Raw genomic sequence first — 15,193 nt, 5'->3', positions numbered from 1 at the left:
CTATTATAATTTGTAATATAACAATTTCATCTTCAATATTCTTTATGATCTCCATTTTCCCATATATAAGATAATTCCAAAAATTGCCTACTTTACCTAAACCCTTAAAGTTTAATACCTTCCCATTCCCTCCCTCCCCACCCCATACATATACGAACACTTGGAAACGCAAACTAGATCAGGTCTGACATTACTCCATCACAAGCTAAAAAATTATAAATTTTGTAATTATTACTCCATATTAATATCTTAATATATCATAATATATTGCTAACAGAATTTAAAATTTCTATATATTTGCTTTCTTTTTTTTAATTTTCACAATCATATTTACTTATATTTTTAAATCAATCCTTTTTTATATATTCTATAGATATTAGAATCTTTTAATTAACTTAAATCAATCTTCACATGCATTTTTAATTCCATTCATAAAAATCATTTCTCTAAAAATTCTAAAATTCTAAAATAAGAGAATATTTAAAAACAAAATATAAATAAAAATTTTTATAACTCATTCTCACTAACATACTTACTTGTATTTCTAAATCAATCATAGAGAATCTTCGATAGATATATCAATTTACCTTTCTCTTTTTTCCTGTTAAAAACTGATATTTGCAATAAAATGGGTCAAATATACTTTCTATAATCATTCAATAAATATATTTCTTTAAACATAAACTATTAGTTTTCACTTTAGAATCTTTTATTTTATTCTATTTATGTTCTTATATATAAGAGTCTTTACTTCCGTGTTTTTCTGGTAACCTGAACGCCTTATTTTTAGCTTTCTTCTCGAGTTTCCTTCTCACTTTCCGTCGACGTAAAACGTTGAAGCAGCCAATCTTCTTTATTTCCGGTGCGATCATTTATTGAGGAGAAAGACTTCCTGTTTTCGCGCAGATTTTTATCATCGACTCAGCGCCCACTGTATTTCCAGCGCATTTTCCTTTCCTTTATTTTCTTTCCCTTTCTTTTATTTTCTCTGGAGAACATAGAAACAAAGGCACTGAGGATATATTTTAAAAGATTGTCTCAGTTTATCTTCCAGTCTCGCATATATAAGAATCTTCTAGGTAAGTCAATGTTTCGTCTTTCCTCTACGTCATTCAGCCATTGATGTGTTTGCATGTACTCCAGTTCCGTTCCACGCTCGTGAATGTAATCATCGTTGTTTTTTAAAGTAAGTTGAAAATTCCAGCGTTCTAAACGGTATATTCATTTTTATATATTTTCAAAATTCCTTTGTATTAAAAAGTATCTTAAAATGAAATAAGTCAAAGTGAAAAGTATTTGATATCAAATTATTCCTATCGAAGTATTTTGAATAATCCCAGTTTTTCTTTAAGAAGTCATTGGTTGTTCACATTGTTCAAGATATTCTGCTAATTTTTTAGAATCGGTGAAATTCTGTGTTTTATTTCCTAGAGTTACTTTCATCACCGCTGGGTAGAGAAGTCCATATCTAGCCCCTAGTGCTCGTAGTTGGGGTCTTAAATCAAGTAGTTGTTTTCTTTTTAGGGCAGTTTCTCTGGCAAAGTCTGGTACAATATGTATACGTGCATCCTGACATCTTAGATTTTTGTTTTCTTTAGCCAGCTGACAAATTTCAACAACATGTTGATATCTTAATAATTTAAAAATAAAAGTTCTTGGTCCTTTTTGTGTAGTTGTTTTTTGTCCCGGTATTCTGTGCGCTCTTTCTATTTCAAGAGGCACCTTGGATTTTAAAGGCAGTATTTTTGGAAGGAATTGTTCTAAGAAAGTAATGGGATCATTTTTTTCCACTCCTTCCGGCATCCCAATGATCCTTAAATTATTTCTTTTTTCTCTATTCAAACAATCTTCCAGATCTCTCTTTATTATTTCCATCTCTTTCCAGGCTTTTTTGTTTTGTATAACTTCAGCATGTACCTCTTCAGATTTTTCTTCCAAGTGTGTTATTTTGTTATCAATTAGATCAACTCTTTTTGTAAGTATGGCAACATCATCAATTGCCTTTTGAAGTTGTTTTTTGATTTCGAGTACGATATCTTTGATCTGTTTTATTTCTGCCATCATATCTTGATCTCCTTCTGAAGAAGGTGTCCCTGGTTCCGGTTTTGATTGTTTATTACTGCTTGTACCCGATCCTCCAGCTCCTGCATCGTTTTTATTTTGTTTACCTGATGCCATTTTCTTGCGATCCACAACTTTTTTTAGCAAAATATCGGTACTGGAGCTTTTTATTTTGAAATAAGAGCTTGTTTGACACGGAGCTCGTCTATCACCCGACCATTTGCTTGCGTGTCCAAGCCACGCCCCCGTAACACTAATCATAATAATTTGATTTGGAATTACACTGTCTTTTTTCCAAGGCAACAGAACACTCATACTTTCACAGGACTTCAAAGCAGGGCTGTAAGATCACCCAAAGAAGTTGATCCAGTTTGAGTATTGATTCATTGAACTTACACAGCTATAAGAAAAAAAAGGAGAAAATCTCCACGTGTGTTATAGGGCAAACCAGGACTCAAACCAGTCTTTGAATTGATTCGCGAGATGAAAGCACTATCTCAGAAACATATCAAGCAGTCTCTGGGATACAGCCCTTGAGAAACCCATTAAATGTAAGCAGTCTATAGTGCACTGCAAGCAGGATATGGAGTCAAAATGTCAGGGAGAAGAGTAACAGCCATGGTGTATGCACCCAGTTGGGAGATGGATCACTGAATTGTCTCTGAAGAGAAAGTACTATTATGATTCACGTGGCTGCTGTGGACACATGCTATTGCTGTGCTCCTGGTCGCTGCTTGGGGAGGCAGGCTACACTACTGCATCCTAACCTGTTGGGCAAATTATTTTTCCCCAAGTCCTAAAATGCTTGATGGGTTTCTAAATATTTTTCACTTCTGCACTCCTTCCCCAGTGTGTTCCAGTTCACTTCAGAATCTGTCTTGAAACAGTGTACTTGCTCAGTAGTATTGCAGTAATCAGAGAGAGTGAAAAAGCCTAGGGATAGAGAAGGGAAGTAGCTGCCTTAGCATTGCCCTCTGAATAGAGTAAAGTTTGCAGTCACTACAGGTTTTGGATGAAACTGAAATGTAGTGCTTAGGTTCATAGTTTAGTAGCACATTTTTGACACTTATCTGCATGTCATTTTCTGAGAAGAAAAAAAAGCAAAATTATTATTAATAGCCTATTAAAGTTGGGTGCACAGAATTACAGGAAGATACAGCAAAGCTGTTCATCTGTAATGGGTATTCTCCATTCTTAGCATGATAAATCAGACACAGAAGAGGGGGGTCTTTCCTGTAGGTCTGGGAGTGGGTTGGTGGTGCATGTTCAAGGAGGGAGGGGGAATGCTGCCTTTTCTTGTCAGGGGGAGGGGAGTGCGCTGAAGGTATTTTAAAAATTAAAAACAAAAGGATAGTACTTCAGAATAGTACTTCGGGGGGGAGCTCAAATATAAACTGAGACCCCCTGAAGCAATTTGGATAACTGGAGTTCAGATAATTGGCGTTCCACTGTAACTCTTCACAAACCATCAAAATTGTTCAGATGGAGATGGCTCTTAGAAGAACCATCAAGAGAAAAGTCATCATCAAACTTTGGAAGCAGGGTGGGCATTAAATTCACCAATGATTTCAACACCAATTTGATGAGTGCATTGGTGACACAGACTGCAGAATTTGGGCAGGTGTGATTTGTGGTGTGCTGCTCTGATATCTTTGTATAAGAGGATTTTTTTTTTTAAGTATCCCCTCTGACAACAAATTTCACTGCATTGTACTAAGTCCTATGTACCACTAAGGGCTACATTTAAAAACTTCCCCTCTCTGTTTGGTTCCAGGATCAGCTGCTCCAGATCAAGATGGGCTGGAATGGGCTTTGATGACAACTCTAATTGTTGGGAAGCCTGTATGGGAAGACTTCTATGGTCTGTGTTCCAAAAAAGACAGATTGAGATCAAGTATATGTAATTTTTATCACATTCATATCATATGCTATGACTGTGGGTGCTGTGTATCTCAGTGGGGGAGGGGAAGACATTTTAAGGCTAAATTTAGAAAATAAAGTTTTGGTTTTATCATGAATAGATAATGAATGTAACTGTTGGGCAGACTAGACTGACTGTGCAGGCTTTATGTGCCATCATCTATATCAACATACCATCACGGGTGAGTTCTATCACATATAATCCTTCTTCTGTGCCAATGGCTATTCGATCTTGATCTAAGAATGGAAAAAATATAATATAAAAGAAAATTAGGACTCCCTTTTACATTTACTCATTACTTAAGTAAAGATTTTACATAATTGGGACCAAGTGTCTTCCTGGAAAGAAAGCATTATCTTCTTAGAGGATTCTGGAAATGCTGTATAAAAGCTTTACAGAGAGCGCAAAATTACTTCATGAAATACAAAAAAAGCCAGCCATCATCAACATATACTAATTTTATAGCAAAAAGAGAAGATCAATTGTTTTCTCATCATCAAGAGGAATGTAACTGGTGAAACTCTTAACAGAGCAGGCCCTATACATATATATTAAACGGTTCATAGACAACGGCGCGAAAGACAAAGGCGCGCCCGGACAATTGAGCGCAGCGCGGAGGCGCGCGCCGCTCTAAATTACTGTTTTTAGGGCTCCGACAGGGGGGGGGCGTGGGGGGGAACCCCCCCACTTTACTTAATAGACATTGTGCCGGCGTTATGGGGGGTTTGGGGGGTTGTAACCCTCCACATTTTACTGTAAACTTTTTCCCTAAAAACAGGGAAAAAGTGAAGTTTTCAGTAAAATGTGGGGGGTTACAACCCCCCATACCCCCCACAACGCGGCGCGATGTCTATTAAGTAAAGTGGGGGGTTCCCCCCCCACGCCCCCCTGTCGGAGCCCTAAAAACAATAATTTAGAGCGGTGTGCGCCTCCGCGCTGCGCTCAATTGTCTGGGCGCGCATTTGTCCCGGCGCGCTTTTGACCTGACACCATATTAAACTGTATTAAGTTCTACATCATATTTCCCATTCTGTTCATTATCATGAAAGTTAACCCCCCCAATAAAAATTTTTACAGTGCCTTAAGTTTTATTTCAGATCCAAGTACAGAATCACTATCTACACAAGAGAGGCAGAATATATCGGACACATACAGAACTGAAGATGAAGTAACATTTATTTTCTAGTTTAAAGAATGAAAGAAAGAGAGAACTGAAAAATATTCACTGACATAAAAGTCATAAAATCTCCCAAATCATTTATTGTAGGATAGATCAGAAGTCAAGGACACACTCCTGGAAGGTATTAATGCTAACTAAAATGATGCAATGTATTTCAAAGCTGCTGGAGTTTCCAAGGCATTGTGGGCCCCGTGTGTCTATTTTGCTAAGACATTCTACTTAACTAGGCATACCTATGATAGCAGCAGTGGAACTTGCTTTTATGAGAGGCAGGGTACTGTCATAGGCTTCCTGGGGAACATGAACAACCTGGTTTTTCAGTTTGTTTTTGTGTAGGATGGTCTGTAGTCCTTCTAAGATTCCAACCCATTTCCTCTTCTCAGTCTCGTTTTCGGTCAGAATTAGCAGTGATGAGATCTTGGGAGGTGAACCTAAGAGGGAAGCTGTCACCTTGACAGCCAAAAGAAAGAAAACAACTGTGAAAAAAGGAACCCTCAACCATGCAGGTCAACTTCCCACTGTAATAAAAATTCTGTATTTAGCCATTAGACAGTTGCCTGTGATCTGCTGATTCAGAACTAGCCAAGAGATTTTGTATTTAAGATGTGTAATCAAGATGCTGTACTATTTAACATCTATAGCAGGAAAAAATGTATAGAGTGGTTCCCTTGTATTGAATTTTTTTAAATTCAAAAATATTTCTACATAAGCATATCATATAGCATGTACTGTTCCTCATTTATCATATGAGATCATTAGGTACTTACCGCGATAATCTTATTTCTAGTAGAAAGGCATATGAGTCTTGACCAGTGGGTTTTGCACCCCTTCTCGTGAGTCTGTGTAGAAGGTATCACTTTAATTTTTCTTGGTTCCACCTCCTCTGCACTGCTCTTTGTTGCTCAGTTCCTACCAAAGCAGTTGAGAAAAGGAAGAAACAAAAAAAAGGAGAGGCATGGGGAACTCCCTACCAGACCAAGTCTGCTCTGACAGCAAAAGAAACTATTATAAAACATAGTAAACTTAATATATAACAAACTCTAACTCCAACAAATCACCTACCTGAGTGCAACTGGCATTAACTCCAATGTAGCTTTAATTGTACGATATGTCCTCCTGAGGAGACTCTCCTTTGGATGCTGTGGAGGCCTTCAGGGTACTCTTCACGTCAGACCTTGGAAATGTAGCATATCAAGCATAGCAAGGAAACATGACTGACTGAGGCAGTAAGCAGGTGAAATGTCAACCTGACAGAGCAGAATGTCAAGACTCATATGCCTTTCAACTAGAAAGAAGATTATCGAGATAAGTACCTAATCTTCCCTTCTAATGCAAAAAGCATATGAATCTTGACCAGTGGGATGTACCAAAGCAGTCCCTCAAGTCTAGGGCAGGGTAGATAAGCCTGCTGCCAGTACCAAGGAGGTGTCCTCTCGCATTGCCACGTCCACCCTGTAGAACTTAGTGAAAGTATGAAGGGTGGACCAAGTGGTTACCCTACAAATGTCTTTGGGTGGAACTGCCCGGGACTCCGCCCATGAAGAAACCACACTTCTAGCAGAGTGCGTCCTCACAGAAATTGGGGGTTACTTCCTGCTCCATATGTATTCTGAAGAAATAGCCTTAGATGCTGGTCTCTCTAGCCGCTAGAAATAGTTAATAAAAAAAGATGATCTAATAGATGGAAGTCATTAATCACTGCCAGGTAATGGATAAGAGCTTTTCTGACAGCCAGAAAGGCCATTGCTCTGTCTCTGGTTTTAAGAAAGGTTTGAACAAGTTCCTGGAGGAAAAGTCCATAGTCTGTTATTGAGAAAGACATGGGGGAAGCCACTGCTTGACCTGGATCGGTAGCATAGAATATTGCTACTCCTTGGGTTTTGACCAGGTACTAGTGACCTGGATTAGCCACTGTGAGAACGGGCTACTGGGCTTAACATAAGAACATAAGCACTGCCTCTGCCGGGTCAGACCAGGGGTCCATCGTGCCCGGCAGTCCGCTCCCGCGGCGGCCCCCCAGGTCCATGACCTGTAAGTGTTCCTTACCTAACCTAAAATGTCCATACCCTGTTCGCTCAATGTCCTGTAAGGTAAACCTTTATCTGTACTCTGTTATCCCCTTCGCTTCCAGGAAGTCATCCAGTCCTTTTTTGAACCCCAGAATTGTACTCTGTCTTATCACCTCTCCGGGAAGCGCGTTCCAGGTGTCTACCACCCGTTGAGTGAAGAAGAACTTCCTTGCATTCGTTATGAATCTGTCTCCTCTCAGTTTTTCTGAATGACCTCTTGTTTTTGTTGTCCCTGCTAGTCTAAAGAATCTGTCCCTCTCCACCTTCTCTATGCCTTTCATGATTTTATAAGTCTCTATCATGTCCCCTCTCAGTCTCCGCTTTTCCAGGGTAAAGAATCCCAGCCTGTCCAACCGTTCGGCATATGAAAGGTTCTCCATGCCCTTTATCATCCTCGTTGCTCTCCTCTGGACCCTCTCGAGTATTGCCATGTCCTTCTTGAGGTATGGCGACCAGTATTGGACGCAGTATTCCAGATGTGGGCGCACCATCGCTCGATACAGTGGCAGGATAACTTCCTTCGTTCTGGTAGTGATATCTTTTTTGAAAATGCCCAACATTCTGCTCGCTTTTTTTTGAGGCCGCTGCACATTGCGCCGCCGGCTTCATTGTGTTATCCACCAATACCCCCAGATCTTTTTCTTGGCTGCCTTCCCCGAGTACCCTCCCTCCCATCGTATAGCTGTACATGGAGTTCCCCTTCCCTATGTGCAAGAACTTACATTTCTCCACATTGAAGCACATCTGCCATTTTTTTGCCCACTTACTCAGTTTGTTCAGGTCGCTCTGCAGTTCTTTGCATTCCTCAACAGTTCTGACCCTGCTGGAGAGTTTTGTGTCATCCGCAAACTTGATAACTTCGCACTTCGTCCCTGTTTCCAGATCATTAATAAATATATTGAACAGCAGTGGTCCCAGCACTAACCCTTGCGGAACACCACTTGTGACCCCTATCCAGTCAGAGTAGTGCCCCTTTACTTCTACCCTCTGCTTCCTGTCCACCAGCCAATTTTTGATCCATCTGTGCACGTCCCCTTCCACCCTGTGACTCCACAGTTTCTTCAGTAGGCGTTCATGGGGCACCTTGTCGAAGGCTTTTTGGAAATCTAGATATACGATGTCTACGGGGTCACCTTGGTCCAGTTGTTTACTTATCCCCTCAAAGAAATGCAGTAGATTCGTCTGGCATGATCGGCCTTTACAGAAACCATGCTGGCTTGATCTCATCAGATTATTTTTTTCTATATGCTCATTGATACCTTCCCTGATCAGTGATTCAGCCATCTTCCCCGGAACTGTAGTTTCCCGGGTCGCCTCTCGATCCTTTTTTGAAGATCGGTGTGACATTCGCTATCTTCCAGTCCTCCGGGATTACCCCTGTTCTCAAGGACAGGTTGCAAATATGCCGCAGTAACTCTGCTGTTTCATCTCTGAGCTCTTTCAGTATTCTCGGGTGGATCCCGTCTGGGCCTGGAGCTTTGTCAGTTTTTAATCTATCTATCTGCCTGAGAATGTCTTCGAGGCTTACCTCCATGCATGATAATTTTCCCTCTTGATCTCCCCTGAAGATTTTTTCCGGTTCTGGCACACTGGATGTGTCTTCTATTGTAAAGACCGACGAGAAGAACTTATTTAGCCTACCAGCTACCTCTTTTTCCTCTTTCACCACTCCCTTCCAGTCACCCTCATCCAGAGGTCCCACCTCCTCCCTCGCTGGCTATTTCCCTTTCACATATCGGAAAAATGGTTTGAAATTTCTTGCTTCCTTGGCCAGTCTCTCCTCATACTCTTTCTTGGCTTTCCTGACTACTCGGTGACATTCTTTTTGATGCTTCCTGTGCTCTCTCCAATTTCCTTCGGTTTTGTCTTTTTCCCACTTCCGAAATGATTTTTTCTTGTCTCCTATCACTTTCTTTACTTCACTAGTTATCCATGCAGGGTCCTTCGTCTGATTCTTTTTGGATCCTTTCCTAAATCTTGGTATATATAGGTTTTGCGCCTCGTTTACTGTGTCCTTGAATAGGGCCCAGGCTTGCTCCACAGTCCGAGCTTCCTTGGAGCCGTTTCTGAGCTTCTTTCTCACCATTTGTCTCATGGCATCATAGTTCCCTTTCTTGAAGTTAAACGTTGTTGCCTTGGTTCTCTTTCCCTTAGGTAAACCTACTTGCACTTTGAAATGAATCATGTTGTGGTCACTGGTTCCTAGTGGTCCCACAACCTCCACACCCTTTGCGGGTCCTTTCAGCCCATTGAGGATCAGATCCAGAATCGTTGACCCTCTCGTTGGTGCCTTGACAAGTTGTTCCATGAAGCAGTCCTAAACAGCTTCCAGGAACTCCGTTTCCCTTGCACATTTTGAATTTCCAAGACACCAGTCTATCCCAGGATAGTTGAAATCTCCCATAACTATGGTGTTTGGGTTCCTGCATTCCCTTCTCAGCTCGGCTACCATTTCTGTATCCTCAGCTTCAGTTTGCCCAGGTGGACAGTAGAACAGTCCCATCTTTATCTCGGATCCGTTGCTTCCTGGTACTTTGACCCACAATGACTCCAGTTGGGCATTTGTCACTGCTGTGTCCAAAGTGGTTGAGTGAATGGTGTCCCTTATGTATAGTGCTATTCCTCCTCCTTTCTGGTAAGTCCTGTCTTTTCGGTAGAGTTTGTATCCTGGCAGTACTATGTCCCATTTGTTTTCCTTGTTCCACCATGTTTCCGTGATTCCTATGATGTCTAGTCTCTCATTATTGGCCATGACTTCTAGTTCCCCCATTTTGTTCTTTAGGCTCCTTGCATTAGTATACATGCAGTTCAAGTCCTGGCATTTTCCCTTTCTCGCTATTTTCCCTTGCATTCCATTCTTCATTCTGTCCCCTTCCTGACCTGCCAATTCCTGAGTATTGTCTCTTTTATCTTCTCTTTGTGGTAGGTTCCTATTGCCTTCCCCTTGGGGCGTGTTCCTATTGTCCTCCTCTTGTTCCTTTTCATCATCCAGTTCCATTTTGACTTCCCCTTGTAGTATGTTCATCCTGTCCCCCTCTCGCTTCATCTGACTCCCTTGTTTGTTCATAGTCTGTTGCTTGCCACTTGTGTCTTCCCAGCAATCTTCCCCCTCAGTACCCTCACTGGATACTGTTTCCCGAACCGTCGATACCAGGTCGACTGTCGGCATTCCCCTTCTACTTAGTTTAAAGCTTGCTCTATCGCTCTTCTGACGTTATTTGCTAGTTGTCTAGTTCCCGCCGTGCTCAGGTGTAGACCATCCTTCGTGAAAAGCTTGTTCTTGCCCCAGAACATTGTCCAATTCCTCACGAAGAGAAAACCCTCTTCCTCACACCATCTTCTCATCCATGCATTAATTGATTGTAGCTCCGTCTGCCTCTTCGTTTCTGCCCTCGGTACTGGCAGGATCTCTGAGAAGGCTATCCTCTGGGTCCTCATCTTCAGTTTCCTTCCTAAGATCTTGAACTGTTCAGTCAGTGCATTCTTGCTGTAGTCTCTCCTGGTGACACTGTTCGTCCCAACATGGACTATCACTGCTGTCTCTTCCGTTTCTGCTCCTTCCAGGATTCTTTCAATCTTGTCAATGATGTCCTTCGTTCTTGCTCCTGGGAGACAGGTCACTAGCCGATCCTCTCTCCCTCCTGCTATGTGACTGTCAACGTGCCTCAGGATTGAGTCTCCCACCAGGATTGCAGATTTCCCTTCTTTCAGCCTCCGTTTCGGTCGCAGGTCTGTGTCCTTGGTGTTCTTCGTTTCTTCCAGCAAGGTTCCTCCGTGGGTATCCTCTACCTTGGTGTCAGATGTTTCTTATCCTCTGCTCTGTGTGTCTTCCTCATTTCCGTGCTCCTGTTCTTCCACTCTCCTGTAGGCATCCTCGATGAACTTCTCGAGCTCCCTGACTTGTTCCTCGATGCACCTCTCTGTCATGGGGTCTTCGGCTGTCTGGAAGGGGGCTTCTGAGATGTAGAGTCCCTCCAGCTCCTCGATCCTGAGCTTCAGATGACTGACTTCGCTCTTCAAGCTCTCCAGTTCCTGACATCGTCCGCACACATATGACTGCCGCTCGGAGGGGAGGTAGTCATACATGTGGCAGTCCGTGCAGTACACTGGGAAGCTCATCCTCCGGGTTCCTTCAGCTTCCATATTTGTCCGCCCTCTAGGAGTCCTGTTGCTCTTTGCTAGTGTGATCACTCCTGTGCCTGGCTCTTTCTTACCTTCTTCGTCTTCCGCTTGCCTTTACTTATGCGCGTGCTATTTGTGCTATTTGCCTCTTGCTTACCCTCTGTGGCTGCCTTCTCCTTTAGCTCGTGTTCTCTCTTGAGTCCGCCTTTTCTTGTCCTGCTGTGCTTGTTACTGCTGTCTCTGTGTATGTGTGTGCGCTACCTTCTTGGCCTGCTTCTACCTTGTCTTCTGCCCTTGCTTCTGTTCCTCACTGCCTTCCTTGCCTGTCGTTCCTTTGTTGTGTGGTCCTTCCTGGGCCTACTCCTTCCTTCTTTTCTGTGTTTGCTTCCCTTTTGCCTTTTTGCTTGTGTGTGTGCGTGTATGTGTATACTTCCTTACCTTGCTGTCTTCCTTTCTTGGAGTCCTTGGATATAGTGACCCGGCCTGCCCTTCTTAAGGCCCTTCGCAAAGGCGCTCTCGCTAAGGCGAGCGCCTTTTCCGCTAACCTTCATCGCGCGCCGAACGGCTGTGCGCCGTTGGCTCCCCTCCTTCAAGGAGGAGTCTGGGCGATGACGCTGCGCTGATGCGGTGGGGGTGGGCGGAGCCTCTTCTCGCCGCTACCCGCTCCTTGCCACTGCTGTAAGCTGGTCTCCGGCTCCCCTGTCTCCTCTCTCTGGCTCCCTGGCTTGTCTCCTCTCTCTCCTCTCTTTGCCGCTGCTACCACGCGGCCCGGATTGCCTTCGCGCCACGGCTCCCCTCCTTCAAGGGGGAGTCTGGGCGATGACGCTGCGCTGATGCGGTGGTGGTGGGCGGAGCCTCCTCTCACCGCTACCCGCTCCTCGCCGCTGCTGCAAGCTGGTCTCCGGCTCCCCTGTCTCCTCTCTCCTGTTCCCTGGCTTGTTTCCTCTCTTCGCCGCTATTCTTATGTTATGTTCTCTTTTCCTGGACCATGTGGAATGGAAAGTGGGCAGTCAAACTTCCTAGTTACATGGAAGACCAGAGACGACTTTTGTTAGAAAAGAAGGAACTGTGCACAGACACCCCCAGCCTCTGTGAAATGGAGGAAGGGCAACCTGCATGAAAGGGCCTGAAGCTTCAAAACTTTCCTTGTCGAGGTGACAGCTACAAGAATATCCGCCTTGATAGTGAGATTCATCAGAGACGCCTCTTCCAAAGGCTCATATGGAACCTTGTTCAAGAAATACGGAACACGTTCAGATTCTCAACCTGATAACTCCTTTTAAATACCTGGTCATGTCCAGATAGGAAGCCAGAGAAACATCCTCTTCCCAGCTCTGAAAACAAGAGAGGTCTGTCACCTGGACCTTAAGGGATCCAATCGCTAGATCATCCTGTAGCGGGGTCTACCGGAAGCGGGGTCCAAAACAGTTTCACACTATTTTCTGTGAACCAGAACTGAAATGACTTCCAAGCCTTAGCATAGACAGCCACCATTTAGTTCTGAGGAAGATAGACAGAACAGCGTCAGAACACCCTTTGCGTGCTAAGGTTGCGCACTCAAGAGCCATGCCATAAGCCCATAGCATTCTGGAACCCTCAGGGCCACTGGAACCCTGCGACAGAGAGTCTGTGTGAAGTGGCAGCTTGAGCCGCTGGTCCCTCCAAAGACAGGCCCAATCTGTGTATCACAGGCAACGTGGCCAATCTGGGGTGACTAGGATTAACCCCGGATGATGTGAAATCCTTTAGATGACTCTTCCAATCATGAGCCACAAAAGAAAAACATACAACAGCTCCTTCTGCAACCAAGGTTGCACCAGCACATCCATGCTGACGCTTTCGGGCTTGTACCATCAGCTAAAGAAGCGACAAACTTTCCTGTTGGTTGCCGATGCCATCAAGTCGAATGTTGGTGACCCTCACTGACTCACAATCTTGACGAAAGCTTTCCTGGATAGGGACCATTCTCCTGTGTCCGGCATCTGATTGCTGAGATAGTTGGCCTGTACATTACCTGCTCCCGCCACTTTCGCTGCTGGAAGCGCTTACAGGTGGGCTTTAGCCCAACTGAATAGTAACCTGACTTCTGTTGTAGCAGAACATTTTTGGTGCCCCCCTGCCAGCTGGCTTATGCAGTCGCCATGGCATTGTCTGAGAAGCCCCTGCCTCGCCTTCCAGGGCCTGCTTCAACCCCTGCAGCACCAAATGAATTGTGCACTGCTCCAATCTGTTGATAAACCATTTCTGCTGAGAGGGCGACCACCGGCTGTGCACTGGAAAATCATAGCAATGTGCCCCCCAGCTGAAGAGACTGGCATCTGTTGGCAGAATCATCAAGGAGGAAATGTACCTGAAGATGTTGCCAAGCCATGGCAGCTGACAAGGCTAGTATGTCCATAAGCTGGCACTTCAGTTTGTGAGGCCCGTGAAGAAAAACACAGTCCTCCACTGTTTCAAAGTGCACTCCAAGATATTTCCGGGATTGCACCAGTTCCAGGTGACACTTTTTAAAGTTGATCACCCAGATCAGGTCTTATAAGGTTGGATAACCTGTGATATTGCCATGTTGCAGATGGCCTTGGACAGTGCTTGACTCAACTAATCATTCAGGTACTGATCCACCTGGGTCCCTGCCTTGTGCAGGTGAGCTGTTACCATGACCATCACCTTGAAGGTGCGAGGTGCTGTAGCCAGTTCAAATAGGAATGCCGAAAACTGAATGTGCTGTTCCATATCTCAAAAAAGATGTTGCAGTATTAGAAAAGGTACAGAGAAGGGCGATTAAAATAATAAAATGGATGGGACGACTGACTTCCTTATGAAGAAAGGCTAAAGCAGCTAGGGCTCTTCAGCTTGGAGAAGAGACAGCTCAGGGGTGATATGTTAGAGGTCTATAAAATACTGAGTGGAGTGGAAAGAGTAGATGTGAATTTCTTGTTTATTCTTTCCAAAATTACTATGACTAGGGGGCATGCAATGAAGCTACTAAGTAGTAGATTTAAAACAGACTGGAGAAAATATTTCTTCATACAATGTATAATTAAATTCTGAAATTTATTGCCAGAGAATGTCGTGAAATCAGTTAGCTTAGCAGCGTTTAAAGAATGTTTGGATAATTTCTTAAAAGAGAAGTTCAAAGGCCATTATTTAGATGACTTGGGGAAATCCACTGCTTATTCCTAGGACAAGCAATATAAAATCTGTTTTACTACTTGGGATCTAGATAGGTACTTGGGACTTGGGTTGGAAACAAGAAGTTGGGCTTGATGGGCCTTCGGTCTGTCCCAGTATGGCATGTTCTTCATATAGCTAGGGGAGAGCACTAACATGCAGGATCAATCTAGGACTTCACCAACAAGTGTGCTTGCATCTCCCCTGCTTGTCTCTGGAAAATTCCAGTTTACACATTACATCAATATGGAATGCAAAATATTTCACTTCCTTTTCTATGTACATAAAACTGGTGGACTTGGACCCATGCTGATAGGATTGTATATTTTTACATAGTAGGTCAGAATAGAGTAGAAAAACTTCAATGCCACCTTTAGTCATAGTTTACCAAGGTAACAAATAAATGGCTTGTGTTTCAAAGGAAGGTTATACAAAACTGGAATCTGCTCTAGGCCATCAAATGAACATTTCTAGAAATGTAAATTGTTTACATCAAAGATCACAAAAGAATTACAGTGCTCCCCCGCGAATTTGCAATTTGCGGTCCTGGTCATTTGTGGTATTTTCCGACTGTGAATGACTGGGCAGGAGAGGGCAGCCGGAGAGGCAGGAGAGGGCAGCCGGAGCGCTGGTGAGTGAAGGAAATCACTCACGATATGCTCCAATCTC

At 43.5% G+C, this 15,193-nt stretch overlaps 1 protein-coding gene across 3 annotated transcripts in view; it reads right to left on the bottom strand.

Annotated features, from left to right (window-relative positions):
- CDC42BPB (CDC42 binding protein kinase beta) overlaps nucleotides 1-15,193 on the bottom strand; it is a 344,482-nt gene that overhangs the window by 55,888 nt on the left and 273,401 nt on the right. For all 3 annotated transcript variants that reach the window (XM_033950846.1, XM_033950844.1, XM_033950845.1), the window contains 2 exons: nucleotides 5,396-5,612; nucleotides 4,156-4,218 (listed from right to left, as the gene is read on the bottom strand). In XM_033950846.1, the coding sequence (XP_033806737.1) occupies nucleotides 4,156-4,218; nucleotides 5,396-5,612 (280 nt within the window). The remainder of the gene's footprint in view (nucleotides 1-4,155; nucleotides 4,219-5,395; nucleotides 5,613-15,193) is intronic.

The sequence above is a fragment of the Geotrypetes seraphini genome, chromosome 7, assembly GCF_902459505.1.
Source record: "Geotrypetes seraphini chromosome 7, aGeoSer1.1, whole genome shotgun sequence".
NCBI lineage: Eukaryota > Metazoa > Chordata > Amphibia > Gymnophiona > Dermophiidae > Geotrypetes > Geotrypetes seraphini.
Note: the sequence above shows the minus strand (reverse complement) of the source record. Positions and strands in the feature narration are given on the sequence as shown.